The sequence below is a fragment of the Tauraco erythrolophus genome, chromosome 6 (genome assembly GCF_009769465.1).
Source record: "Tauraco erythrolophus isolate bTauEry1 chromosome 6, bTauEry1.pri, whole genome shotgun sequence".
Classification (NCBI taxonomy): domain Eukaryota; kingdom Metazoa; phylum Chordata; class Aves; order Musophagiformes; family Musophagidae; genus Tauraco; species Tauraco erythrolophus.
In genome coordinates, this window is record NC_141470.1 from 27,729,990 (window position 1) to 27,752,322 (window position 22,333).

At 64.9% G+C, this 22,333-nt stretch overlaps 2 protein-coding genes across 3 annotated transcripts; one reads left to right on the top strand and one right to left on the bottom strand.

The window, feature by feature from the left end:
• Positions 1-270: 270 nt before the first annotated feature.
• CHURC1 (churchill domain containing 1) lies at positions 271-1,937 on the bottom strand. Of its 2 annotated transcripts, none has more exons than XM_086613308.1 (5): positions 1,898-1,937; positions 1,651-1,786; positions 1,153-1,223; positions 443-540; positions 271-309 (listed from the first exon to the last, which is right to left on the bottom strand). In XM_086613308.1, exons 1-4 carry the CDS (start codon positions 1,934-1,936, stop codon positions 448-450), a joined length of 339 nt encoding a protein of 112 aa, XP_086469434.1. In that variant the 5' UTR covers position 1,937; the 3' UTR covers positions 271-309; positions 443-447. The 2 variants fall into 2 exon arrangements, with proteins under 2 accessions (XP_086469434.1, XP_086469435.1); XM_086613309.1 differs by having other exon boundaries at positions 1,153-1,226.
• Positions 1,938-3,248: 1,311 nt separating this feature from the next.
• On the top strand, positions 3,249-21,780 carry SPTB (spectrin beta, erythrocytic). The gene is made up of 36 exons (XM_086613252.1): positions 3,249-3,270; positions 6,797-6,994; positions 7,079-7,230; positions 7,458-7,631; positions 7,750-7,835; positions 7,917-7,997; positions 8,100-8,215; positions 8,438-8,550; positions 8,631-8,818; positions 8,902-9,019; positions 9,608-9,766; positions 9,842-10,144; positions 10,325-10,475; positions 10,566-11,433; positions 11,514-11,651; positions 11,734-12,493; positions 12,570-12,772; positions 12,861-12,951; positions 13,023-13,169; positions 13,286-13,549; positions 13,752-13,967; positions 14,054-14,143; positions 14,245-14,520; positions 15,245-15,375; positions 15,673-15,877; positions 15,969-16,343; positions 16,434-16,678; positions 16,756-16,894; positions 16,973-17,057; positions 17,147-17,343; positions 17,462-17,571; positions 17,915-17,996; positions 19,771-19,931; positions 20,016-20,189; positions 20,272-20,314; positions 20,868-21,780. Exons 2-36 carry the CDS (start codon positions 6,847-6,849, stop codon positions 21,042-21,044), a joined length of 6,966 nt encoding a protein of 2,321 aa, XP_086469378.1. The 5' UTR covers positions 3,249-3,270; positions 6,797-6,846; the 3' UTR covers positions 21,045-21,780.
• Positions 21,781-22,333: the final 553 nt, after the last annotated feature.

The window sequence follows — 22,333 nt, forward strand, 5'->3', positions numbered from 1 at the left end:
AGGAAAAGCACCCCCTGATTCCTGCGCCAGGCCCCAACACCCTCCAGTAGTTACGGGGAGTCCAGGGGGGTGAAACCCACCCCAAAACACTCCTGCCTGCACTGCTAAGCTGTAACACATGACGTTTATTGACCCACGGTGCAGGCATCCTTTTGGACCCCTTTTTGGGATGATGACATGCTGGGCCCTCTTCGTGTCTTCAGCACAAGGGGAGCTCAGGCCGGGGTCAGAGCCACAGGGCACTGGGTACAGCTGAGCTGCCACCGGGCAGGTGGGGGCATCTGATGCTGGGCGTCCACCACATCCAGGCTGGAGGTTTGGAGAAGAGAATCACGTAAGAGACTATGCTGTCCCCAGGGATCCACCGGTGCTGCAGCTCTGCATGGTGGGGAACAGGGAGGGAGGCCCTGCGGCACACAGGGGTTCATGCCAGGATACAAACCAGCTTCAGAAGAGCGGGGTCATCTGGCGCGGGTCGTCGGGCAGTATGCTGATGGAGTCCTCGGCCCGGCCGCAGAGAAGGCACAGCATGGTGTACTCCTGCAGTGGGACAGGAGGTGGGAGAGCTGCTAGAGCCATGCCCCCACTCCGGGCACAGCTAGGGAAACCAGAGCCGGAGCCGGCACCTGATCCTCGATTGCAATCAGACCTAGGGGGATCTCGTTTCATCCCTCAGGACAAGCCCCATTGGCTCCCCAGAGCCCATTTTCCAGTGTTTAGGTGCTGAATAGGAAACGTGCCAGGAAGGAGGGCTGAGAGAGCTCCAGGGCCCTCCGCCACACAGCCACATTTTGCTGCTCTGGGCCACTCACATCATTGATGCTCCCACGCAGCCCCTCCATGGGAGGCAAGTGGTGAGCTGGGCCACCCCCCCTCAACGAAGCAAGGACTAGTGTCAGGGGGCTCCAGGTAGCCCTAGGCACAGGGACGTGGCTCAGAAACCTTTGTTGTTTGACCTTGATGTCACGGCTCACCTCAGAAGCTGCCTGGATCCCTTCTGGGGCTGGCAGGGCAGGTGGGATTAGCACAGCAGCCCACAGCAGGGTGGGTCTAGAAAGCCAGTGGCAGAGGAAGAGCCCAGGGCTCGACTTAGGATGTCGCTGGAGCCAGAGAGGGGCTGTGGGGGGACACAAGACGGTCCCCTGGGCATACCTGGTAGTCGTCCACCACACTGAAGGTGTACTCGTGGTGTGCGATCAGGTGGTGGCAGTTCTTGCACAAGTCTGTGGAAGACAGAGGACAGTGGGTTAAGGGGCCACAGTGCCACTGTCCCTGGGGTATCCCCCCCGCCCCAATCCCCTCAGTCCCTTGGGGACAAGCCCTCACCCTCATCCCCTGGGGCACTGACTCCCCAGTCCTCAGAGCATCAACCCCGCCAACTTCTCCCCCAGCAGCTAACCCGCCTTAATGGCCATCAGCTCGCTGACAGCCTCACCCCTCCCAAGCCTTGAGACCCACCCCGGGCATCACCTTCCCAGCCCCTGCCTCCCAAAGATCATCAATCATCCCAGCACCGCCGCCTCCCCGCGAGTATCAGGTCCCCAAATCTTCCCCCCCCAAATTAACCGTCCCTCAGGCCTCCCCCCACCCCGAGCCCCAGGCCGCCACCGCCACCCCCCACCCTCAGCCGTCCCCCCCGCCCCGGCGCACGGTCGTAGGTGACTATCTCGTCCCCGCCGTGCAGGCCGGCGGCGCGGTTGCTGAGCATCACGAAGTCCCGGCGGCCGCACTGCGCGCACCCCACGAAGTTGAGGAGGAAGGAGCCGCCTTCCAGGCAGGTGGTACCCTACGGCGGCAGCACACACAGCTCGAACCGGGACCGGGACCGGGACCGGGACCGGGACCGGGACCGGGACCGGGACCGGGACCGGCCCCCGCCCCGCCTGGCGCGGCCTACCCGCTCCGGGTACTCGGTGCCCACGCAGCCCCCACACATCCCGCCGCCACCACCCAGCAGATGCCGCGAGACTTTCACCGCAGGGCGGGGCTTAGCTCCGGGGGCGTGGTGCGGCCTGAGAGTCCCGCTTTATGGGCGGGGATTGAGTGTGGGAAACACACGTCGCTGGGGCTTGTAGTGAGGGCGGGGCTAGCGCGGGGAGGGCGGGGCTAGCGGCAGCTCTAGCCGCGGGCAGAGTCAAGGCGAGGCGGGTGCGGGCGGAGCTGTGCCCTTACTCTCGCATCGCGGTCCCCTTAGGCTGGTCCCCTGCCGGACCGCCCCGGGCAGGGCGGGATGGCTGGGACAGCGGCTCGGAGCCAGCCCCTGCAGCCCCGCGCTCAGGCAGCCAGTGCTGAGTTGGGGAGGTCCTGGGGCTGGCCGAGGGGCATGTGGGGCTAGTTGGGGGCAACCAGGGCTAATTGTGGGGGTGCCTGCATTAGCTGGGGCATCCAGGTCTAGCCAGGGATACTTTGTGTTAGCTGAGGGACACCTGAGCTAGCTGGGGACACCTGGCAGTATCAGTGTGCCTTGGACTAGCTGGGGGGCACCCAGGGCTAGTGGGAGATACCTGGGGCTAGCTGGGGAGTGCCTGGGACTAGCTGGGGAGGGGAAAGGGCTAGCGGGAGGACCCTCAGGGCTAGCCAGGAGTGCCTGGGGCTTGCTGGGGACATGCAGGGCTATCTGGGAAGCGCCTGGGGCTAGCCAGAGGCACTTGGGAAGAGTTGAGGGGCACCTGACAGCGGGAGATGAGCAGGGATAGTTGGGGGACCCTCAAGCCTGCCTGGGGGATGCCCAGGGCTAATTAGGGGACTTCTAGGGCCAGCTGAGATACACCCCGGGCTAGCTGGAAGGTGCCCTGGGCTAGTTGGGGAAGCTGGCCGGAGGCTGGAGAGGAGGCTTGCCGGAGGGGCAGCGGGGCCAGCCCCAGTTACTGGGGGCCAACGGAGGCTCGCCGGGGGTGGGCAGCGGAGCCAGGCCGAGTTACCGGAGGCCGGCGAGGGCAGCGGGGCCGGCCAGGGAGCCCCGCCCGTGGCAGCGGGGCGCTGTGCCGCTCCGCGCCCGGCAGGTGCCGGTGGCGGCGGCGGCCGGGGGGGGCCGCTGTGCTGCATTGCGGGGCGGGCGGCCCGTCCCCGCCCGCCTCCGCCCGGCCCTCCCGGGGGGAGCGGGGCTATCTGGGCCGGGCAGCGCCGCTGGCCCCGGGCAGGAATGTCTCTGCGCGCCCAGATAATGTTATTTATATCGCGGCACAGGGCGGCTCCGCTCCCCTCGCCCCGCTCCGGTCCCGGCTCCGGCCCCGGGCCCGCCGCCGCTTGTCCGCCCGCCGCCCCGCGCAGGTGAGAGCCGCGGCCGCCCCGGGCACCGCCGGCGGGTACCGGGATGCGCCGCCTCCCGGGTGGGGTGGGGAGCGGGAGGGATCGGAGGGCATCGGGAGGCGCCGCTCCCCGGGGAGAAGCGGGGGACACCGGGACGCGCTGCCCGCCCCGGGGACACTGGGTTTGGGGTAGGGGAGGTGCTGGCTCTGTGCAGCACCGGGCAGCGTCCCGGGGGGCTGCGGGCACGGAGCAAAGTTTGGCGGGGGCGCGGGAACCCCTCCGAGGCGGGCTCGGCACCCCGTTTTCCCCCGGCGGCGGGGGGCCCCATGTCACCCCGTGTCCCCCGGGGCTGCACTCCCCGTGTTGGACGTGTGGCTGCCAGGAAGGACAGGGCGGGCGAGTGGTGGTGACTTTCTGGGGACACCGTGGGGTCACTTTCCCCTGGGGTGCCACCCCTGAGCAGGGTCCCCACACCAGTCCTGGGTGCTCCCGGCACCACCGGACATGTGCCAGCGGGACGTTGTGGGCATGGAGGTGACATGCGGCGGGTCTCGGTGGGGCACATCGCGTGGCCCACTTCCACCACTGATTTCTAGCAACTGGGGAAACTGGAGTTACCAAAAAGAGTTTTCCAGCTGCGGTGCCCTTGGCCCCACTCGTCACAGCGAGACGGCAGGAGGATGCTCGCTGGTGGGTGTTGGGCCAGGGGAACTCCTGCCCGCACCCCAATAAGCTGGAGGCCACCCAGGGCTGATTTCCCAGCTCCCCTTTCAGGCCAGTTTTTGCCTTTGCAAATCTTCAGCTCCCAGAGTCAGGGGATTGTGGTGCCCTTCGCTCCTCTGGATTATGCCAGTGAGGAGTGTTTGAGGAGGTGGCAAGAAAAGGAGACCTCTGCAACCCTGGTGGGTGCTGGCACGGCCCCCCAAGGGGTATTTTTCATCTATCAGGTGTTTTTAGGGTGCTGGCTGGTGATTTTGGGGTGAGTGAGGAGGTGCAGGGGGGCAGCTCCTAAGAAGGGAGTGGGGCTTGGCCCGCACTGTGGCTATTTATAGCCAAAAATGTCTGTGGAGTGTCAGCACGTGTGCGTGTCACCGCTCGGTGCGCTGGCGGGTTAGGTGACATGGGACAGTCCTGGCATGGCCGGCATCCGCACCAGCTCCAGCCCTGGGGAAACCCAAACCTTCGCCCGCTGGGTGAGAACACGGCTGGGGAGCCACGGCTGGAGCGGGAAATCGCCGGCCGGAGGAGCTGTGTTGTGCTGTGCCCAACGACCTCGTGCTGTGCCGAGTGGCCATGCTGAGTGGGGCTATCTGCTCTGGGCCCTGGCCGTGCGCCCCAGGGACTGTGGGGATGCCCCTCAGCTCCTGTCCCTTCCCAACGGGGCTGGCTGCACTGGGAGCATGGCTGACCGCCAGTTTGGTGGAGATGCAAAATAAAAGAGTTAATCAGTGAAGTGAAGCAGCCAGGGTGATGCCAGGGACCTGCCACTGTGGGCGGAGGGGATGGGGCAGCTATTTCGGGGTGTTTTGGGGGACCCTGATGAGCTCTCATGCACTGGCAGCCAGCATTTTGGCAGCACGCTGCAGTGGCGAGGGCTCAGCCGTGGAAGGGACTCGAGGGTGCCGCGGGTGGCAGGTGCCAAACCACTGCCCCGGCCACTCTCGAGGTGCAAGGGGGGGACAACACCTGGGCCTGGTGGGGGACCTCAGCAGTGGCACAGTGCCAGCCCCTCGCCAGGAAGTGCTGATTCACGGCGGCCAGGGAAGGCGATGCTGCCCTGGCCTTGGCCGCAGGATGCTCTCGGCAGGGCTGGCACCCCGGCATTCCCAGCTTTCCTCCTGCCGAGCGAGCGGGATGATGATCCCTGGGCGGCGGGTGCCGGTGGTGGCGTGGCTTTGCCAGATGGGGCTGCTTGAAAGGCGCTGGTGTGGCAGAGGGAAATTTAAAGGGTTGGCGAGTGCCCGCGCTCGAAATGCATGCTGTGGCTCCCTTCGGTGCGATCTCCTCTTCCTTCTCCTCCTCCTCGGATGCTGGCGGCTGCAGCCTCGCTGTCGTGGCAGTGGTTTGGTTGGGGAAGTGCAGGCATGACCTCGGTCCTGCGGCACCCAGGCAGCTCGGCTACAGTTCCTGTGGTGTTGGGGTGGAGGTCCCCGAATTTGGGCTTCCCCAGGGATTTTCTTCTGCGGGATGGGGGGTGAGCACAGTGCTGGCTGCGCTGGCTGGCAGCGGCACTCTGCGTGCTCTAATGTGCCTTCTTGCATGCATTCATGTGTCCTTACTCACATGTGCGTGCTTTTGCATGCTTTTACACACGGTGGCTCACTCTTGCACCCTCCTGCGTGTCCTTACTTACACTTGCATGCACTTGCATGCTCCTTCATGTCTTTGCTCCCTCTTGCATGCTCCTTCATGTCCTTGCTCACACATGCCTCCTCTTGCGTTCTCTGGCACAGTCCTGCATGTCCTTGCTCACATGTGCATGCTTTTGCATGCTCCTACGTGTCCTTGCTCACTCTTGCACACTCCTGCGTGTCCTTGCTCACACATACATGCTGTTGCATGCTCTGACATGCTCCTGCATGTTCTCACATGCATGTGCATGCTTTTGCACGCTCCTACATGTCCTTACTCACACATGCATGCTTTTGCATTTTCTGGCACACTCCTGCGCGTCCTTGCTCACACATACACGCTTTTGCACGCTCCTTCATGTCCTTTCATGCTCTCGTGTGTAAGCCAGCTCCCAAACCAGGGCCCTGCCTGCACGGCTGCGATTAGGGTGCTGATCGGGGCCCAGCCCAGTGCTGCTGGCCTCGATAAGCTCCTCTGCTTGCCGCCCACCTGGGGGGTCCCTGGGGACTGGAGGGACTGCAAGTTGTCACGGCTCATGGGGACACAAGGGTGTTTGGGGCTCCCAGGGTTCCCCTGCTGCACTGGGCACCCATGGCCGAGGGTTCCCGGTGACTCTGGGGTGCTAGGGGAGCCCCAGGCAGGGTTCTGGCCATGGGGACCCCCAGCCCAGCTCCCTGCACCCCTTGGGGGCCTCAGCACTCTCCTGCCTGGTGCGGCCACTGACAGCTGCTCGGAGGCATTTTTAGATACCAGCCACGTCCTATCTGTGTCTCAAATGTCCCCGGGGCAGGGGGGCGGCCCCGCTACTGGCAGCTGTCACCTACTTCCTGCCGCGGGTGCCAGTGAATCCCCTCCGTGGCGCCGGCGTTGGGCTAGGTGCAAGCAGCACCCACTTACCCTGGGGCACCCGATGGTTGGGGGGATGCCCCGAGGGACCTGGCCTGGGATGCTGGGTGGGCAGGTGTGGGGAAGCACCACCGTAAGTAGTAGCCGCCGGCATGACTTGGCACGGGGGTCCGTGGCAGCAGGGCAAGCCCCCGAGCGTGCGGCACCCAGGTGCCCCCCAACACCTGGGTGCGGACAAGGCTAAATCCCTCTGAGCGGCTTAACCGGCGGCTCTGAGCTGCAAATCCCTGCGGGCACGGCGAGCTGCTGCGGTGATGCCGACATGCCCACAGCCCCCACTCTCCCCCAGGGGCCTCTCGCCGGTAGCCGACGGCCACTGGGCCGGGGGACGCCAGCACCATGACCTCGGCAAACAACTACGAGCAGCTGGAGCTGCAGCAGCAATACAGCCGCGTCAACGACCGCTGGGACGCCTCCGACGATGAGCTGGACAACGACAACAGCTCAGCGCGTCTCTTCGAGCGCTCTCGCATCAAAGCCCTGGCAGGTCAGGGGGGGACGGGGCGCAGGTCCCCTCGGTCCTCCCGGGTCGACCCTGCCGCTGGTGCCAGCGTGGTTGCTCTTGTTGCAGACGAGCGGGAGGCCGTGCAGAAGAAAACCTTCACCAAGTGGGTGAATTCACACTTGGCTCGTGTCACCTGCCGCATCTCGGACCTCTACCTGGACCTCCGGGACGGGCGGGTGCTCATCAAGCTGCTGGAGGTGCTGTCGGGAGAGCTTCTGGTAGGACATTCGTCCAGCTGGGGACCCTGGAACCCATGCCATGCCATGCCATGCCCCACCATGCCATTCCCCATCATGCCCCAAGACTTCTGGTGCTCCACCAAGGCTGTTGACTTTGGTGTTGACCAAGGTTCCACCAGGGTTGGGATGGGAGCAGCAGTGTCCCCAGGCAAGGGTGGGGGTGCCCCGCTTGGAGGGGGAGGGTGCTGAGCGCTATTGTGCCCCAGCCCAAGCCCACCAAGGGCCGTATGCGGATCCACTGCCTGGAGAACGTGGACAAGGCGTTGCAGTTCCTGAAGGAGCAGAAGGTGCACCTGGAGAACATGGGCTCCCACGACATTGTGGATGGCAACCACCGCCTCGTCCTAGGCCTCATTTGGACCATCATCCTCCGCTTCCAGGTGAGACCAGGTGGGTGGGGGGGCATACCTCAGTTCAGCACCCTGTGGCTAATTCCCAACCAGGAGCTCTGCTCTGTGGATGTCTTCTTCCAATCCTGGGATGTGCTTCTGCCCACAGATCCAGGACATCATAGAGGAGGATGGTCAGGAGACGCGCTCCGCCAGGGATGCACTGTTGCTGTGGTGCCAGATGAAGACGGCAGGGTAGGTGGTGGGACACACATCCCACAGTGCTGGGCAGCGGGGTGCCCAGAGGGTGATAGTGATGCCCTGTCCCCATTGCAGGTACCCCCATGTGAACGTCATCAACTTCACCTCAAGCTGGAAGGACGGGCTGGCCTTCAATGCCCTCATCCACAAGCACAGGTAGGCAGCATGATGGCGGGCACTGGGACATGCTGGGGTGGTGGTGGCACCAGGGGACATTCCATGGGTGTGTCACCGCTGTCGCATGTCCTCTTTCCCCAGGCCTGAGCTGGTTGACTTCCAAAACTTGACCAAATCCAATGCCCGGCACAACCTGGAGCACGCGTTCAGCGTGGCAGAGCGACACCTGGGCATCACCCCACTCCTTGACCCCGAAGGTGAGGCTGCCACTGCCAACCCTCCTGCCTCAGTTTCTCCATTACACCCTGGAACATGCCCAGGCCCCGTGGAGGAATGGAGAGGTTCCCACCTTTTTGAAGTGGGTGTGGGTGGGAGCAAAGGAGGACGTCTTGAGGCTTTGGTGGCCCATTGCCACCAGGGTGATGCCAGGGCGATGCAGAGGCCAGGCAGGACTGACGCCTCTCATTTGTGCCGAGCAGATGTGTTCACGGAGAACCCTGATGAGAAGTCCATCATCACCTATGTGGTGGCCTTCTACCACTACTTCTCCAAGATGAAGGTGCTGGAGGTGGAGGGCAGGCGTCTGGGCAAGGTAGGGGATGGCGTTGAGGTGGCAGAAGGAGGTTCTGCTGGGGTGTCGGCACCCCGTGCTCACCACTGATCCTGCCGCAGGTCATTGAGCATGCCAAGGAGACAGAGCGGATGATCGAGGGCTATGGGAGGCTGGCCTCTGACCTGCTCACCTGGATCGAGCAGACCATCGCCTCCCTCAACAGCCGCAGCTTTGCCAACTCGCTGGCCGGGGTGCAGCACCAGCTTCAGGCCTTCAGCACCTACCGCACCGTGGAGAAGCCCCCCAAGTAAGTGTCCCCTGAGCCCCTCATGGCTGCACGATGGTGTTGAGCACCCATGGGTGCCCTGGGCTGAGCTCTCTCTGGGGCAGGTTCCAGGAGAAGGGCAACCTGGAGGTGCTGCTCTTCACCATCCAGTCACGGATGCGAGCCAACAACCAGCGTGGCTACACCCCGCACGAGGGGCGCCTGGTCTCTGACATCAACCGGGTACGGGGTCTGTCCTGGCAGCCTGGCTGTGTGCCATGCTGTGCCGTGGGGACACGCAGCTGCTCCCACAGCACCCTGCGACCTGGGAGCAGCTCTTTCCCTGGTATCCCCTGCAGCTTTCCTCCCCAGGCTGTCCTGGTGCAGGTCAGGTCCATCTCAGGGCAGGTCAGGTCCATATCAGGGCAGATTGGGTTTGTTTCACAGCAAGTCAGACCCATCATCTCTCGGGGACAGGTTGGGTCCGTCATCTCCTGGGAGCAGGTTGGGTCCATCTCCTGGGGCAGTTCAGGCCCATCCCAGGGCAATTCAGGTCCATTCTGGGTTGGGTCCATCTCCTGGGGCAGTTCAGGTCCCTCCTGGGATGAGTCCAAGGGCAGGTTGGGTCCATCTCCTTGGGCAGTTTGGGTCCATCTCCCAAAGCAGTTCAAATCCATCCTGGGACACATCAAGTCCATCCCAGGGCAGGGTGGGTTCCTCCAGCCATGCTTCCCCACCCTGGGTCACATTAGGGTCCACCAGCAGAACACACAGTGGGTAGGGGGATGTGGGACACGGGTGTCACCTCTGTCCGGTGCTGACTTCCCCCAGGCCTGGGAGCAGCTGGAGAAAGCAGAGCATGAGCGGGAGCTGGCGCTGCGCACCGAGCTCATCCGGCAGGAGAAGCTGGAGCAGCTGGCACGGCGCTTCGACCGCAAGGCAGCCATGCGAGAGGCCTGGCTGAGCGAGAACCAGCGCCTGGTGGCCCAGGTAAGGTCAGGAACACCCACCCCTGGGACTGGGACACCCTGTCAGAGCCTCACCGCGGGCTTTGTGCCGGGGCAGGACAACTTTGGCCAGGACCTGCCAGCAGTAGAGGCGGCCAAGAAGAAGCATGAGGCCATTGAGACAGACACGGCCGCCTACAAGGAGCGGGTGCAGGCCATCGAGGCAGTGGCAAAGGAGCTGGAGGTGGAGGGCTACCATGACATCCAGCGCATCAACGGGCGCAAGGACAACATCCTGCGGCTCTGGGTGCAGCTCCAGGAGCTGTTGGCTGCCCGGCGCAAGCGCCTGGAGATGAACCTCGTCCTGCAGCACCTCTTCCAGGAGATGCTCCATAGCATTGACTGGATGGACGAGGTCAAGGTGAGCTGCGGTCATTGGTTGCCACCATGGGTGGGGTGTCTTGGTCCCACCAGGCAGGGTGTTAGTGGGAACCCCTTGGGAAGGCAGATGAGATGCTGGGGTGCTGGTGGTGCCTTTTGGGTAGTGCTGGGTGCCATCTGCCGGAGCTGGTGATGGATGACTTCTGACACTGTCCCACAGGTGCAGCTGGCATCACCTGAATCTGGGAAGCACCTTCTGGAAGCGGAGGAGCTACTGCAGACCCACCGGCTCCTGGAGGGTGACATGGCCCTACAGGCGGAGAAGACACGGGCCGTCAGCGCCGCTGCCCTCCGCTTCGCTGATGCCGAGGGTAGGCACGCCAGGATGCTCCGGGATGGTGGCATGGCCAGGGGAGGCCGAGACGTCCCACTGACAGGCGCCCATCCCACTCCCCGGCCAGGCTACCGTCCCTGCAACCCTAAAGTCATCCGGGACCGTGTGAGCCACCTGGAGCTGTGCCGGCGGGAGCTGCAGGCACTGGCAGCCCAGAGGAGAGCCTTGCTGGAGCAGTCCCGGTCCCTCTGGATGTGCCTGTGGGAGCTGGATGAGGCGGAGGGCTGGATCAAGGAGCAGGAGCAGCTCTACTCCTCCCTGGACTTTGGGAAAGACCTGCCCAGCGTGCTGCTGCTCCAGCGCCGGCACGCCGCCTTTGAAGCTGAGCTGCGGAGCCGGGGTGGCCGGCTGGAGCGGGCACTGGCAGTGGGCGAGGGGCTGGCGGCAGCGGGCCGGGCGGCTGCGCAGCTGCAGGAGCGGGGGGCGGCGGTGCGGGCACTGTGGGCACAGCTGGAGGAGCTGGCGGCTTTCCGCCGGCGTGGCTTGCGGGAGGCCGAGGGCTTCTTCCAGTTCCAGGCAGAGGCAGAGGAGCTGGCGGAGGGGCTGCGGGATGCCCGCCGGCGAGCAGCCACTGAGGAGCTGGGCCAGGATGAATCCCGCACCCACACCCTGCTGCGGCAACACCATGAGCTGCTGGAGGAGATGGCGGCCGCCCGGGAGCAGCTGGACGGGCTGGCCCAGCAAGCTGAGGGTTTTCCCCTGGAGCTGCGCACCGGCCCGGAGGCACAGAATCAGCTGGCGGCCCTGCGGGAGCTCCATGCTGAGGCGGCTGCCCTGGCTGAGCTGCGGGGCCGCCAGCTGCAGGACGCCCTAGACCTCTACACTGTTTTCGGGGAGAGCGATGCCTGCCACCTCTGGATGGGGGCCAAGGAGACCTGGCTGGGGCAGCCAGAAGTTCCCCAGGCACTGGAGGACCTGGATGTGGCGCAGCACAGGCAGGGGCTCTGGCAGTGGCGGTGTTGCCGCGGCATGTCCTGAGCTGCCCCCTGTTCTCAGCCTGGCTCTGTCTCCACAGGCTCGATGGGCTGGAGCAGGACATGGCCGCTGTGGCTTCCCAGATCGCCGCTGTCAACCAGGCGGCCGATGGCCTGCTGGCGGGCGGCCACCCCCGCAGCCCGCAGGTCCGGCAGTGCCGGGAGCAGCTCAACGAGAGGTATGGCAGCAGGTGACACTGAGGCGGTTGGATCCGCCCCCGCTGGCCACGTCCCCCGCTGTCACCCACCTCTGCCCTGCAGGTGGGACCGGTTCAGGGAGCTGGCGGCTGAGCGTCACCGGGCGGTGGGCTTGGCTCTGCACCTCCTCAACTACCGTCTGGAGTGTGAGGAGACCCGGCAATGGCTGCGGAGCAAAGCCCGGGCGGTCAAAGCCACCGCTGAGCTGGGACGGGACCTGGCCGGTGTCCTGGCCACCCAACGCAAGCTCTACGGCATCGAGCGTGAGCTGGCCGTCGCCGAGGACCGCCTGGCCACCCTGCGCTCCCAAGCTGACCAGCTGGCCAAGGAACGGCCAGAGGTGGCCGGGGAGGTGACCCAGCGGCTGGCAGCGGCAGCGGCCGCCTGGGACGAGCTGCAGGAGGCCCTGAGGGAGCGGGCAGCCTCCCTGGGCGAAGCCGGGCAGCTCCGGCGCTTTCTGCAGGACCTGGACGACTTCCAGGCCTGGCTCTTCGGGGCTCAGAAAGCTGTGGCGGCCTCTGACGAGGTGCCAGCCTCTTTGGCCGAGGCGGAGGAGCTGCTGCGGCGGCATGAGGCTGCCCAGCGGGACGCAGAAGGGCACGTGGCTGCCTTTGCCGCCTTGTTGGAGGCGGGTGAGCGGGTGGTGGGGGAGGAGACAGACCCCCAGTACGAAGGGCTGCGGCAGCGCCTGCGTGGCGTGGAGGCTGGCTGGGCCGCCCTGGGCAGGATGACGGAGGCCCAGCACCACTTCCTCACCCAGTGCCGTGGGTTCCAGGAGTTCCTCCGCAACGCCAAGCAGGCGGAGATCCTCCTCGCCAACCAGGTGGGTGCCCTGAGTGGGGTCCCTGGCTCTCAGGTGCCCCAAAAAAGGTGCTGACCCCCCGCCGTTTTCCCCCCAGGAGTACACACTGGCACACCTGGAGCTGCCCACCACGTTGGACAGCTCGGCTGCTGCCCTGCGCCGCTTCCAGGACTTTCACACTAGCGTGGAGAGCAGTGCTGAGAAGGTCCCTGAGACGGTGGCCAGTGGCACCAAGCTGGTGGCCGAGGGCAACATCTTTGCTGAGAAGATCGCCGAGAAGTGCCAGACCCTCCAGGACCGGTGAGTCCGGCAAGGGGCTGGCGGGCTGGCCAGCAGGCAGCGCATGGGCAGCGGGGCTGACTCTGCCCATCTCCGGTCCCCCTGCCAGGCACGGGGCTGTCGTGGTCAAGGCGGAGGGGGCGGCAGGTTTGCTGCAGGACAACCACGAACTGCAGACCTTTCTGCAGAGCTGCCGGGAGGTAGGGACGTGGCACGGCTGGTGGCGCTGGGGCGTCCCCACCAGCCAAGCCCTGACACCCCTTGCCCGCAGCTCAATGCCTGGGTGGAGGAGAAGATGCTGACAGCCCAGGATGCCTCTTACGGTGGAGCCCGTGGCCTCCACGGCAAGTGGCAGAAGCACCAGGCATTCATGGCCGAGCTGGCACCCAGCCAGGGCTGGCTGGAGAAGATTGAAATGGTGGGTGTCAGCACTGGTGCATGGAAACCTCTCTGCCTCCAGGCTGGGCAGGAGGTCCCTGTGTCAGTGCAGAGCCGCGCTGCAGCGGCCACCAACCTCTTTGGTGTTGCTGGCAGGAGGGGAAGGAGCTGGCGAGTCGCAAGCCACAGTATGGCGAAGTGGTGGCACAGCAGCTGGGCGATCTGCGGGGGCGGTGGGACGGGCTGCGCCACGCCGCCGAGGAGAAGGGCCGGCAGCTCTTCGAGGCCCACCGCTCCACGCTGTGTGCCCAGAGCTATGGGGAGCTGGAGAGCTGGTTGGGGCAGGCGGAGGAGGAGCTGCGCAGTGCCGAACGTGCCAAGGACCTCACTGCCACCAACCTGCTGCTGAAGAGGCTGACGGTGGGTAGTGGCACTGCCAGCTGAGCAGCTGAGGGGGCGGAAGGGTGTTGGCATCTCACCCTTCCTTTGGGTAGGAGTGCACTGCCCGTGTTCCGGGTGAGTGTCTGAGGTGCCAGGTCACGTCTCCGAGTGGGGCTGGCCAGTGCCGTGGGAGTCTCCAGACCGGCTCTGCCCTCCGGCTCATGCGGCTATTCCCCGCCAGAGGCTGGAAGAGCAAGTGAGAGCACGGATGAAGGAGCTGGAGGAGCTTGAGTGGCAGGGCCCTGCCCCTGCCGAGGATGTGCCAGATGCTGACGGGCATGAGCAGAGGCTCCGGCAGCGATTCCTTGACCTGCTGGACCCTCTGGAGAGGAGGAGGAAGGAGCTGGAGACCGCCAAGGCCATGTACCAGCTGGGTCGAGATCTGGAGGACGAGACGGTGAGCATCCTGACCGTGGCAGGGTCCAGCATGCTGGGGGCACCCACAGGTGCTGTGCGGTGCTCAGTGGGTGTTTTCGCCCGCAGCTGTGGGTGCAGGAGCGGTTGTCCCTGGCAAGATCGACGGAGCACGGCACTGACCTCCCGAGTGTGCAGCGCCTAGCCAAGAGGAACGAGGTGAGCCTGGGCGCAGTGGCAGCACCCGCCACCCCAGCCGGTCCCTTGGGGCCACCTGTCCCGTGGGTGAGCCTCACTGTGACCACCCGCCCCGCTGGCAGACGCTGCAGAAGGAGCTGGTGGGCCATGCCCCCCGCCTGACCGAGGTGCTGAGCCGAGGCGAGGCTGTGGCGAGCAGCGCCGAGCCGAGCCCGGAGCTGGAGGCGCGGGGACGGGAGCTGCGGCAGCTGTGGGAGATGCTGCAGGAGGAGGTGGCTGCCCGGCACCGGCGTCTGCGGGAGGCCAGTGAGGCCCAGCAGTACTACCTGGATGCCGGTGAGGCCGAGACCTGGATCAGCGAGCAGGAGCTCTTCATGGGAGCTGAGGAGAAGCCCAAGGTGAGGGGTGGCTCCACGCGGTGCCCCAGTGTCTTAGGGGGTGGCTCTGTGCCGCACTGTGCCGGGACATCCCATGTCAACCCAGGCCGTGCCATGTCGTGCTGTTAAACATCATCCAGCATCACACTGTGCTATGCCATTACATGCCATCCTGTGCCATTAGATAGCATCCTGTGGTATAACATGCCATCCTGTGGCATGTCATGCCGTGCCAGGACACGCCATGTCATGCTGTGCTATAACACACTGTCCCTTCTATGCCATGTTGTGTCATTACATGCCATGCCATTACTGTCCCACCCTATGCCAAGCCGTGCCACCCTATGCCATACCATGCTATCCGTGCCACCCTATGCCATGCCATGTCACCCATGCCATCCTATGCCATGCCATTATCGGTCATGCCATGCCATACATTGTCATTACATGGCACACGGGTCATCTCATGCCACACCATGCTTGGCTGTTGCAATCCATCCCATGCCATGCCATTACGTGCCACCCTGTCCTGTGCCAAGCCGTGCTATTACACACCATCTCGTGCCATGCTGGGTGTGCCGTGCGATGCCGTGCCATACCCTACCCCACTGAGCTCGCCATCGCTCCCTGCCGCATCCGAAAGAAGCAGGACATGCCCCACAGGGTGGGCGCCAGGGCTGGACCCTGGTCCCCGTCCCATGGTCGTGCCGGGTGCTGATGGGCACTGGTGTCTGCCACGCCATAGGACGAGGAGAGCGTCTTGATGATGCTGAAGAGACATGTCCGGCAGCAGCGGTCCATCGAGGACTACGGCCAAACCATCAAGGAGCTGGCAGGGAGGGCTCAGCAGCTGCTCTCCGCTGGCCATCCCGAGGGGTAGGTGCCACCAGTGTGTGTCTCCTGTCCCTCAGGGTGGCCCCGTGCCCTCAGCACCAATGTGGGTGGGTGGTTCGACTGGAGCTCCGGTGGCATTGGCCGTGCTGGCGTCTCACTTCAGCTGGGCGGCATTGCCCTGGCTGCATCAGGGAGATGGTGGCAAAGGGACACGGACAGCGCAGAATGGGTCTCTCCCTCTAAGCACACCCCCCCACACACTCAGTTGGCAACAGGGGCAGGGCGGGGGCATCTTTTCCCGGGTGAGAACTGGGGTGTCTGTGTGCCGGGGCCACGCAGGGAGCAGATCATCCGGCTGCAGGGCCAGGTGGACAAGCACTACGCAGGGCTGAAGGAAGTGGCGGAGGAGCGCCGCCGGCGTCTGGAGAACATGTCCCACCTCTTCCAGCTGAAGCGGGAGGTGGAGGACCTGGAGCAGTGGATCGCTGAGCGCGATGTGGTCGCCTCCTCCCAGGAAATGGGGCAGGACCTGGACCATGTCACGGTGAGGGTGCCAGTGCTGGGGTGAGTGTGGCAGTGCTGGCGTGTGGTTTTGGGGCATGGGCAGACTCGACTCTTCTCTCTTCCCTGCGCAGCTCCTGCGGGAGAAGTTTCGGGAGTTTGCACGGGAGACGGGCAGTGTGGGGCAGGAACGCGTGGACCGAGTGAACCTGGCCATCGAGGACCTCATTGACGCGGGGCATGTGGAGGCGGCCACCATGGCTGAGTGGAAGGATGGGCTGAACGAGAGCTGGGCTGACCTCCTGGAGCTGATCGACACCCGCATGCAGCTCCTCGCCGCCTCTCACGACCTGCACAAGTACTTCTACGACGGCGCGGAGCTGCTGTCCCTCATTGCTGCCCGGCGCCAGGAGCTGCCCCAGGACCTGGGCGAGGACGCTGGCACGGTGGAGGCTTTCCACCGCATGCACAGCGCCTTCGAGCGTGACCTCCAGCTGCTAGAGACGCAGGTGAGGCCATATCCAGGAACCAGCGGGGACGCCTGGCACCGCTGCCGCTGGCACTCAGCATTCCCCACACTCTCTGGCTTTGCCGGGCAGGTGCAGCAGTTTCGGGAGACGGCGGCACGCCTGCAGACTGCCTATGCTGGGGAGAAGGCGGCCGGCATTCAGGAGCAGGAGCAGGAGGTGGCACGAGCTCTGCGGGCGCTGCTGGAGGCATGCAGTGGACGTCGGGCCCGGCTGGTGGACACGGCTGATAAGCATCGCTTCTTTGGCATGGTGCGGGACCTGCTCTCCTGGATGGAGAGCACTGTCCGGCAGATCGAGACGCAGGAGAAACCCAGGTATGGCCGCACCCAGCACCATTTGCCGGGACCTGGCACCAGTGCTGCCACCAACGCTGATACCTCTCTGCCCCCAGGGATGTCTCCTCGGTGGAGCTGCTCATGAAGTACCACCAGAGCATCAGGGCTGAGGTGGACGCCCGGGGCAAGAGCTTCACCACCTGCATTGAGCTAGGCAAGAAGCTGCTCCAGCGCAAGCACCAGGACTCGCCCGAGGTGAGGGCAGCTGGAGCCAGGGGGTGGCGGGGTCAGTGGCACTGGGGCCACCCTGTGACGGTGCGTCCACCCTCACAGATCAAGGCGAAGCTGGTGGAGGTGGTGGAGAAGAGGAAGGCCATGATGGAAACGTGGGAGCAACGCTGGGACCGGCTACGGCTGTGTGAGTGTGGCACTGGTGCCGGGGGGGACCGTGGCTCAGCTGGGACATGGTGTTGGTGGGGGCTGAGCGCTGCCCATCCCTGCCCGCAGTGCTGGAGGTGTGCCAGTTCTCCCGGGACGCCTCGGTGGCCGAGTCGTGGCTCATAGCACAGGAGCCCTACCTGGCCAGCAGTGACTATGGGCAGACAGTGGACGCAGTGGAGAAGCTGCTCAAGCGGCACGAAGCTTTTGAGAAGTCCTCAGCCACCTGGGAGGAGCGCATTGCTGCCCTGAGGAAATTGACGACGGTAAGGAAGGCTTGGGATGGAGCACAGCTGGTCCCGACTTGCCTCTGCCTGCCCTGCTTCAGTTTCCCCACCCCACGTCCCTGCCAGCCCCTAATGCCTTTGCCCCCTTCCCCGACAGCTGGAGCTCCTGGACGGGCGGATGCTGCGTGAAGGGCTGGCGCAGGACGGGGTAGTGCGCACTGAGGCTCCTGACTACCGCCTGGATCTGGACGGAGAGCTGGAGGCTGGGTAAGAGACACCAGTGCTGTCCCCGGGCAGCCACGGCAGCATCTCGGGCAGGGGGAGCCTCTGGTGCCCGGCCAGCTCCTGGGCATCATTTCCAGCACCCATCTTCTCCAAACCTTACGAAGGTTTTTAGTAATTTGCCCTTTTGGAGCAGTAAACGGATGGAGATGAAGGTTGAGCCCCTCTGGGCCGGGGCTTTGCCCCTCAGGGAAAATGGGATAGTTGAAGCCTGTCCCAGGTCCCTGTGGGCCTGTGGCTGTGTTGGCCCAATGCACTGGCTGGGACGGGGATTTTGGGGGTGCCCCACTCTTCTGGGGCCGCTGACTAGGCTGCCTCCCTGGCGCAGGTCCGAAGAAGAGGAGGAGGAGAAGAGGAAGGGCATGAGTACACGGGACACCTCTCTGCCCGCTGTCGATGGACCAGAGCCGGTCAGTTCTTGAGTTTAGCTTTTACCTTCCCCGCAGCAAAAAAAGTCTCCCTGCATGTCCCACAGGCTCCTGGCAGACCCCGTGACCGTGACCTTGACCATGGCTGTAGCACGCTGCCAGCTCCCGCACTCCCAGCCCTCGCCTTGTTCCTTGCCTTGACTTGAATAAATGCTGAATGACCCTAAAAAGGCTGGGCGGGCATGCGGGTGCTGCACCTTCCCCTTCACCTCAGCTCCTGGGGTGGCCCAGAGGGGTCCCTGCGGCGGCTCAGAGCCCCCCCACCCCCCAACCAGGCTTGGGCCAGCTGGCGGAGGCTGGCACCCATGGGTACATGGGCGTCTCTGGCATTAGGGCAGCAGCCAGAGCTGGAGCATCTGCCCTGAGGAGGGCAGATCCCAGCCACCACCCTGTGCTGTCAGCGAGGCAGTGTGCGACCCGGAGAAACCCATGGGGACACCGCACAGCCCTGGCCATGTGGCACCTGGCTTTCAGAGCACCTGGCTATGGGAGCAGGCCCAGGTCCGCCCCAGCATGGAGGGGGACATTGGGCAGAGCTGCCCACGGACACACAGCACTGGTGCTCCTGGCTGGCCATGCTCACACTGGCCCCGCTGCACGTAGCCCTTGGGGCATCATCATCCCTTGGGCATCGTCACCCCAAGAGGATGTCACCCTGCGAGGCGTCATCACCCCAAGGGCTGTCATCAGCTCAAGAAACATCATCACTGTATGGGGCATCGGCACCCCACACGGCATCATCACCCCTTGAGGCGTCATCACCCCACAAGACACCACCACTCTTGGGGCATTGTCACCCCTGTGCCAGCCACCTTACACTCGCTGCCAACCTCTCTGCTCCTCCTGCCTGCTCTGCCTGTGTGGGGACAGGGTTGCTTTCTGGTTGCTCTGCGTGCTTGGGGACACGAGCTCCTTGGGGACGAGATCACTTTCGCCTGGCTGGGGACAGGATCCCCAAGGACCTCCTCAAGGACAAGATCATTCCTGCCTGCTTGGGGACATGGACATCTTCTGGCTCCTTGGGGACAGGGTCCCTCTCTGCCTGCTTGGGGACATGGCCACTTTCACCTGCTTGGGGGCAACACTACCGTCTGCCTGCTCGGGGACACAACCACCTTCCAGCTGCCAGGGACAGTGTCCCTCCTCCCGTCCCTCTTGGCAGGACACTCTGCTGGATCTCCCCGTGCTCCTGACAGTCACGGCCGAGCTGGCCTGGGGCTATCCCCAGGCACAGGAAGAGGGACAGGCACCCCAGCATCACCGCGTCCTGGCCCCGCACCTGCCCCTGGATGGGCATCCCCTTCACTGGGCACTGCAGCCCCCGTCTGCCCGCTGGCATGCCCCGCTGTTCCCAAGCCCCCTGGGTGGGGGACAAAACCTGGGTGGCTTCAGGGCTGCCTGCCTGGCTCTGCTCAAGCCCATCACTCCAAAGCTGGGGCGGCCCTGGCACTGCACAGAGCCCAGGGTGCAGGTCCCAGAGCTGGAGCGGGTCCCAACCACTCGCTGGGGTTCTCCCAGTAGCCACTAGCTCCTGTGTACTGGAGCTGGTGGGGTCACTGGCACTGAGAGCTGGGGGTGGTGACCCACCCTGAGCTGGCACCCACCGCCAGGCCAAGGGCTTGGGGACCGTGAGCCCCCACTGGGGACAGGGACTGATGTGTGGGGTGCCACTGTCAGAGGGGATAGGACCTCAGGATGTGGCTTTTGGTGGTGGGTGGTGACAGCACCGCGTAACAGGGCTGTTGCTTTGCGGCAGCTGGCACGGACAATGGATGACGAGGAACCAGTGTCACTGAGCCTGCGGCTGGAGCCAGAGGAGCCGGCCACGCTGCCGGCCCGCACCTGCAGCATCCAGCTGGAGGGCTACCTCGGCCGCAAGCATGACCTGGAGGCGGCCACCAAACGGGCATCCAACCGGTAGGCATAGCGGTGGCAGCAGTGACGGCAGCAGTGCCGGGCGGTGCAGGCACGCACCAAGCTGACGGGGCGGTGTGGCGGCAGGTCGTGGAGCACGCGGTACTGTGTGGTGCGGGGTGGCCAGCTCGCCTTCTTCAAGGATGCCAAGAGCCGGGCGCTGGGGCTGCCCTGCCATGGCGAAGAGCCCCTGGCGCTGCAGGACGCCCTCTGCGAGGTGGCCGCCGGCTACAAGAAGAAGAAGCACGTCTTCAAACTCAGGTAAGGGCACAGCATAGCACGGGGTGGCACAGCATGGCATGGGGTGACACACGCCTCACTGGCCCCTGTGCTCTGTCCCCAGGCTCAGCAATGGCAGCGAGTGGCTCTTCCATGGCAAGGATGAGGTGAGGGGCATCCGGGGGGGACATGGGGTGGCTGGCGGGTCCCTGGGGGACATGGGGTAGGTGGGAGAGCCCATGGGGACATGAGATGGCTGGCAGTGCCTAGGGGGGCATAGTGGGACAGAAGGTGGCCAGAGATGGCCAGAGGGACACAGGGAGGCCAGTGGTACCCAGGGGGACAGAGGGTGGCTGATGGTTTCCAGGGGACACAGTGGGGACCAGGGGGACACAGGGTGGCTGTTGATGCCCAGGGAACATGGAGGTGGTCAGAGATGTCCAGGGGAACAGAAGGTGGCTGGTGGTTTCCATGGGACACAGGGGACACTGGCAGTACCCAGGGGACAAGGCGGTGACCCGAGATGCCCAGGGGACACAGAGGGGACCAGTAACTCCCAGGGGAGATACAGTGCCCAGAGGCACACAGAGTGGTTGGCACTGCCTGTGTGGCTGTGGGGTGGCCAGGGGTGCCATGAGGACACGGTGAGCAGCTGGCGGTGCCCAGGGGGTGACGGGGGGCGCAGGGACCACCCCCCTGAGCCTCTGCCGGTGCCCACAGGAGGAGCTGCAGGCCTGGCTGCAGGGGCTGAGCACAGCGATCAGCGAGTGCCGGAGCAGGTGGGGGAAGGCGCAGAGCCTGCCCCTGCCCCTGCCCCCCGCCCCGGCCCTCCCTGAGCCCCCCCTGCCCCGCAAGGACAAGGAGAAACGGTTCAGCTTCTTCCCAAAAAAGAAATAACCCCCCTGGAGCTGGGGGGGAGGACACCCCGGGGACCCGGCCCGCCGGCGGTCCCTGCAGCCACACGTGCACGGGGACCCGCATGCGTGTTTACCTGTAGGTGCCAGATCTATAGGGGCAGGTGGTGGGCTCCACATGTGTGCCAAAGGCATGTGGCCCCCACATGGGCACGTGGAGACACACGCGGGGGCTCACGTCTGCCACGTATAGTGGCACGTATAGGAGCGCGTGCTGAACACGTGCCTGTGGGCACACGTGTATATATCTGTTTGTATTTCTATATATACATACATTTCCACACTTAAGGGCACACCCGCACCTATGGAGAGGTGAACACGGATGTACACGCACAGCCCCAGCTCCATGCGCACACGCGTGTGCGTAGGTGCGGACGTGCCCCTCCAGGCGTGTGCACCCGGGGGGGGTGCGCAGCAGCCCCATGCACACGTGTGTCCCTGCATGCACATGTGCGCACACGCGTGTCCCCGCATGCAGGCGCACCCGCCCCTCCGCACGCATGCGTGCCCCCCACACCCAGCACGCACACCGGGGGCTGCCGTGGGTGCCCCCCAAAGCCATAAGGCCCCCCCACCCAGTGCGTGCGTGCAGAGGGGGCAGACCTGGTGTCCCCTGGGCACCAACCAAAGAACATCGGGCCGCGGGCACAGGGGGCACTGCTTGCCACCACCCCTCTCCCACACCCACCACCCCCTGCCCCCACTGAGGTGCTGCTGAGGCGGGGGAGGATCCTCCTGCACCCCTGTGGCCACACCGAGCTGCCCTGGGGGGAAGTGCAAGTGAGCAGAGAGCAATTTTTGGGTCAGTTTGTGGTTTTTTTTCTAATAAAGATGTGAAAGCGAGCCGGGCACAGTGCTGAGTGCCAGCGGGGTGCGGGGTGTCCCTGCAGGCTGGGAGGGCATAGGGTGCCCTGCAGGCTGGGCAGGTTGAAGGTTCATGAGGTGCCCCTTCTCCTGGGGGCTGGGGGGCCATGGGGTGCCTCTGCTTCCGGGCAGGTTGAAGGTTCATGAGGTGCCCCTTCTCCTGGGGGCTGGGGGGCCATGGGGTGCCTCTGCTTCCGGGCAGGCTGAGGGTCCCAAGGGTGTTCCTTCTCCCAGGTGAGCTGGGGTGTGTGGGGTGCCCCTTCTCCTGGGCAGGTAAGGGGTCCCTAGGGTGCTCCTTCTCCCAAGCAACCTGGGGGTCCATGGGGTGCCCCTTCTTCGAGGGAGGTTGAAGGTCCCCGGGGTCCTCTTTCTCCTGGGTGAGCTGGTGGTCCATATGGTGCCCCTTCT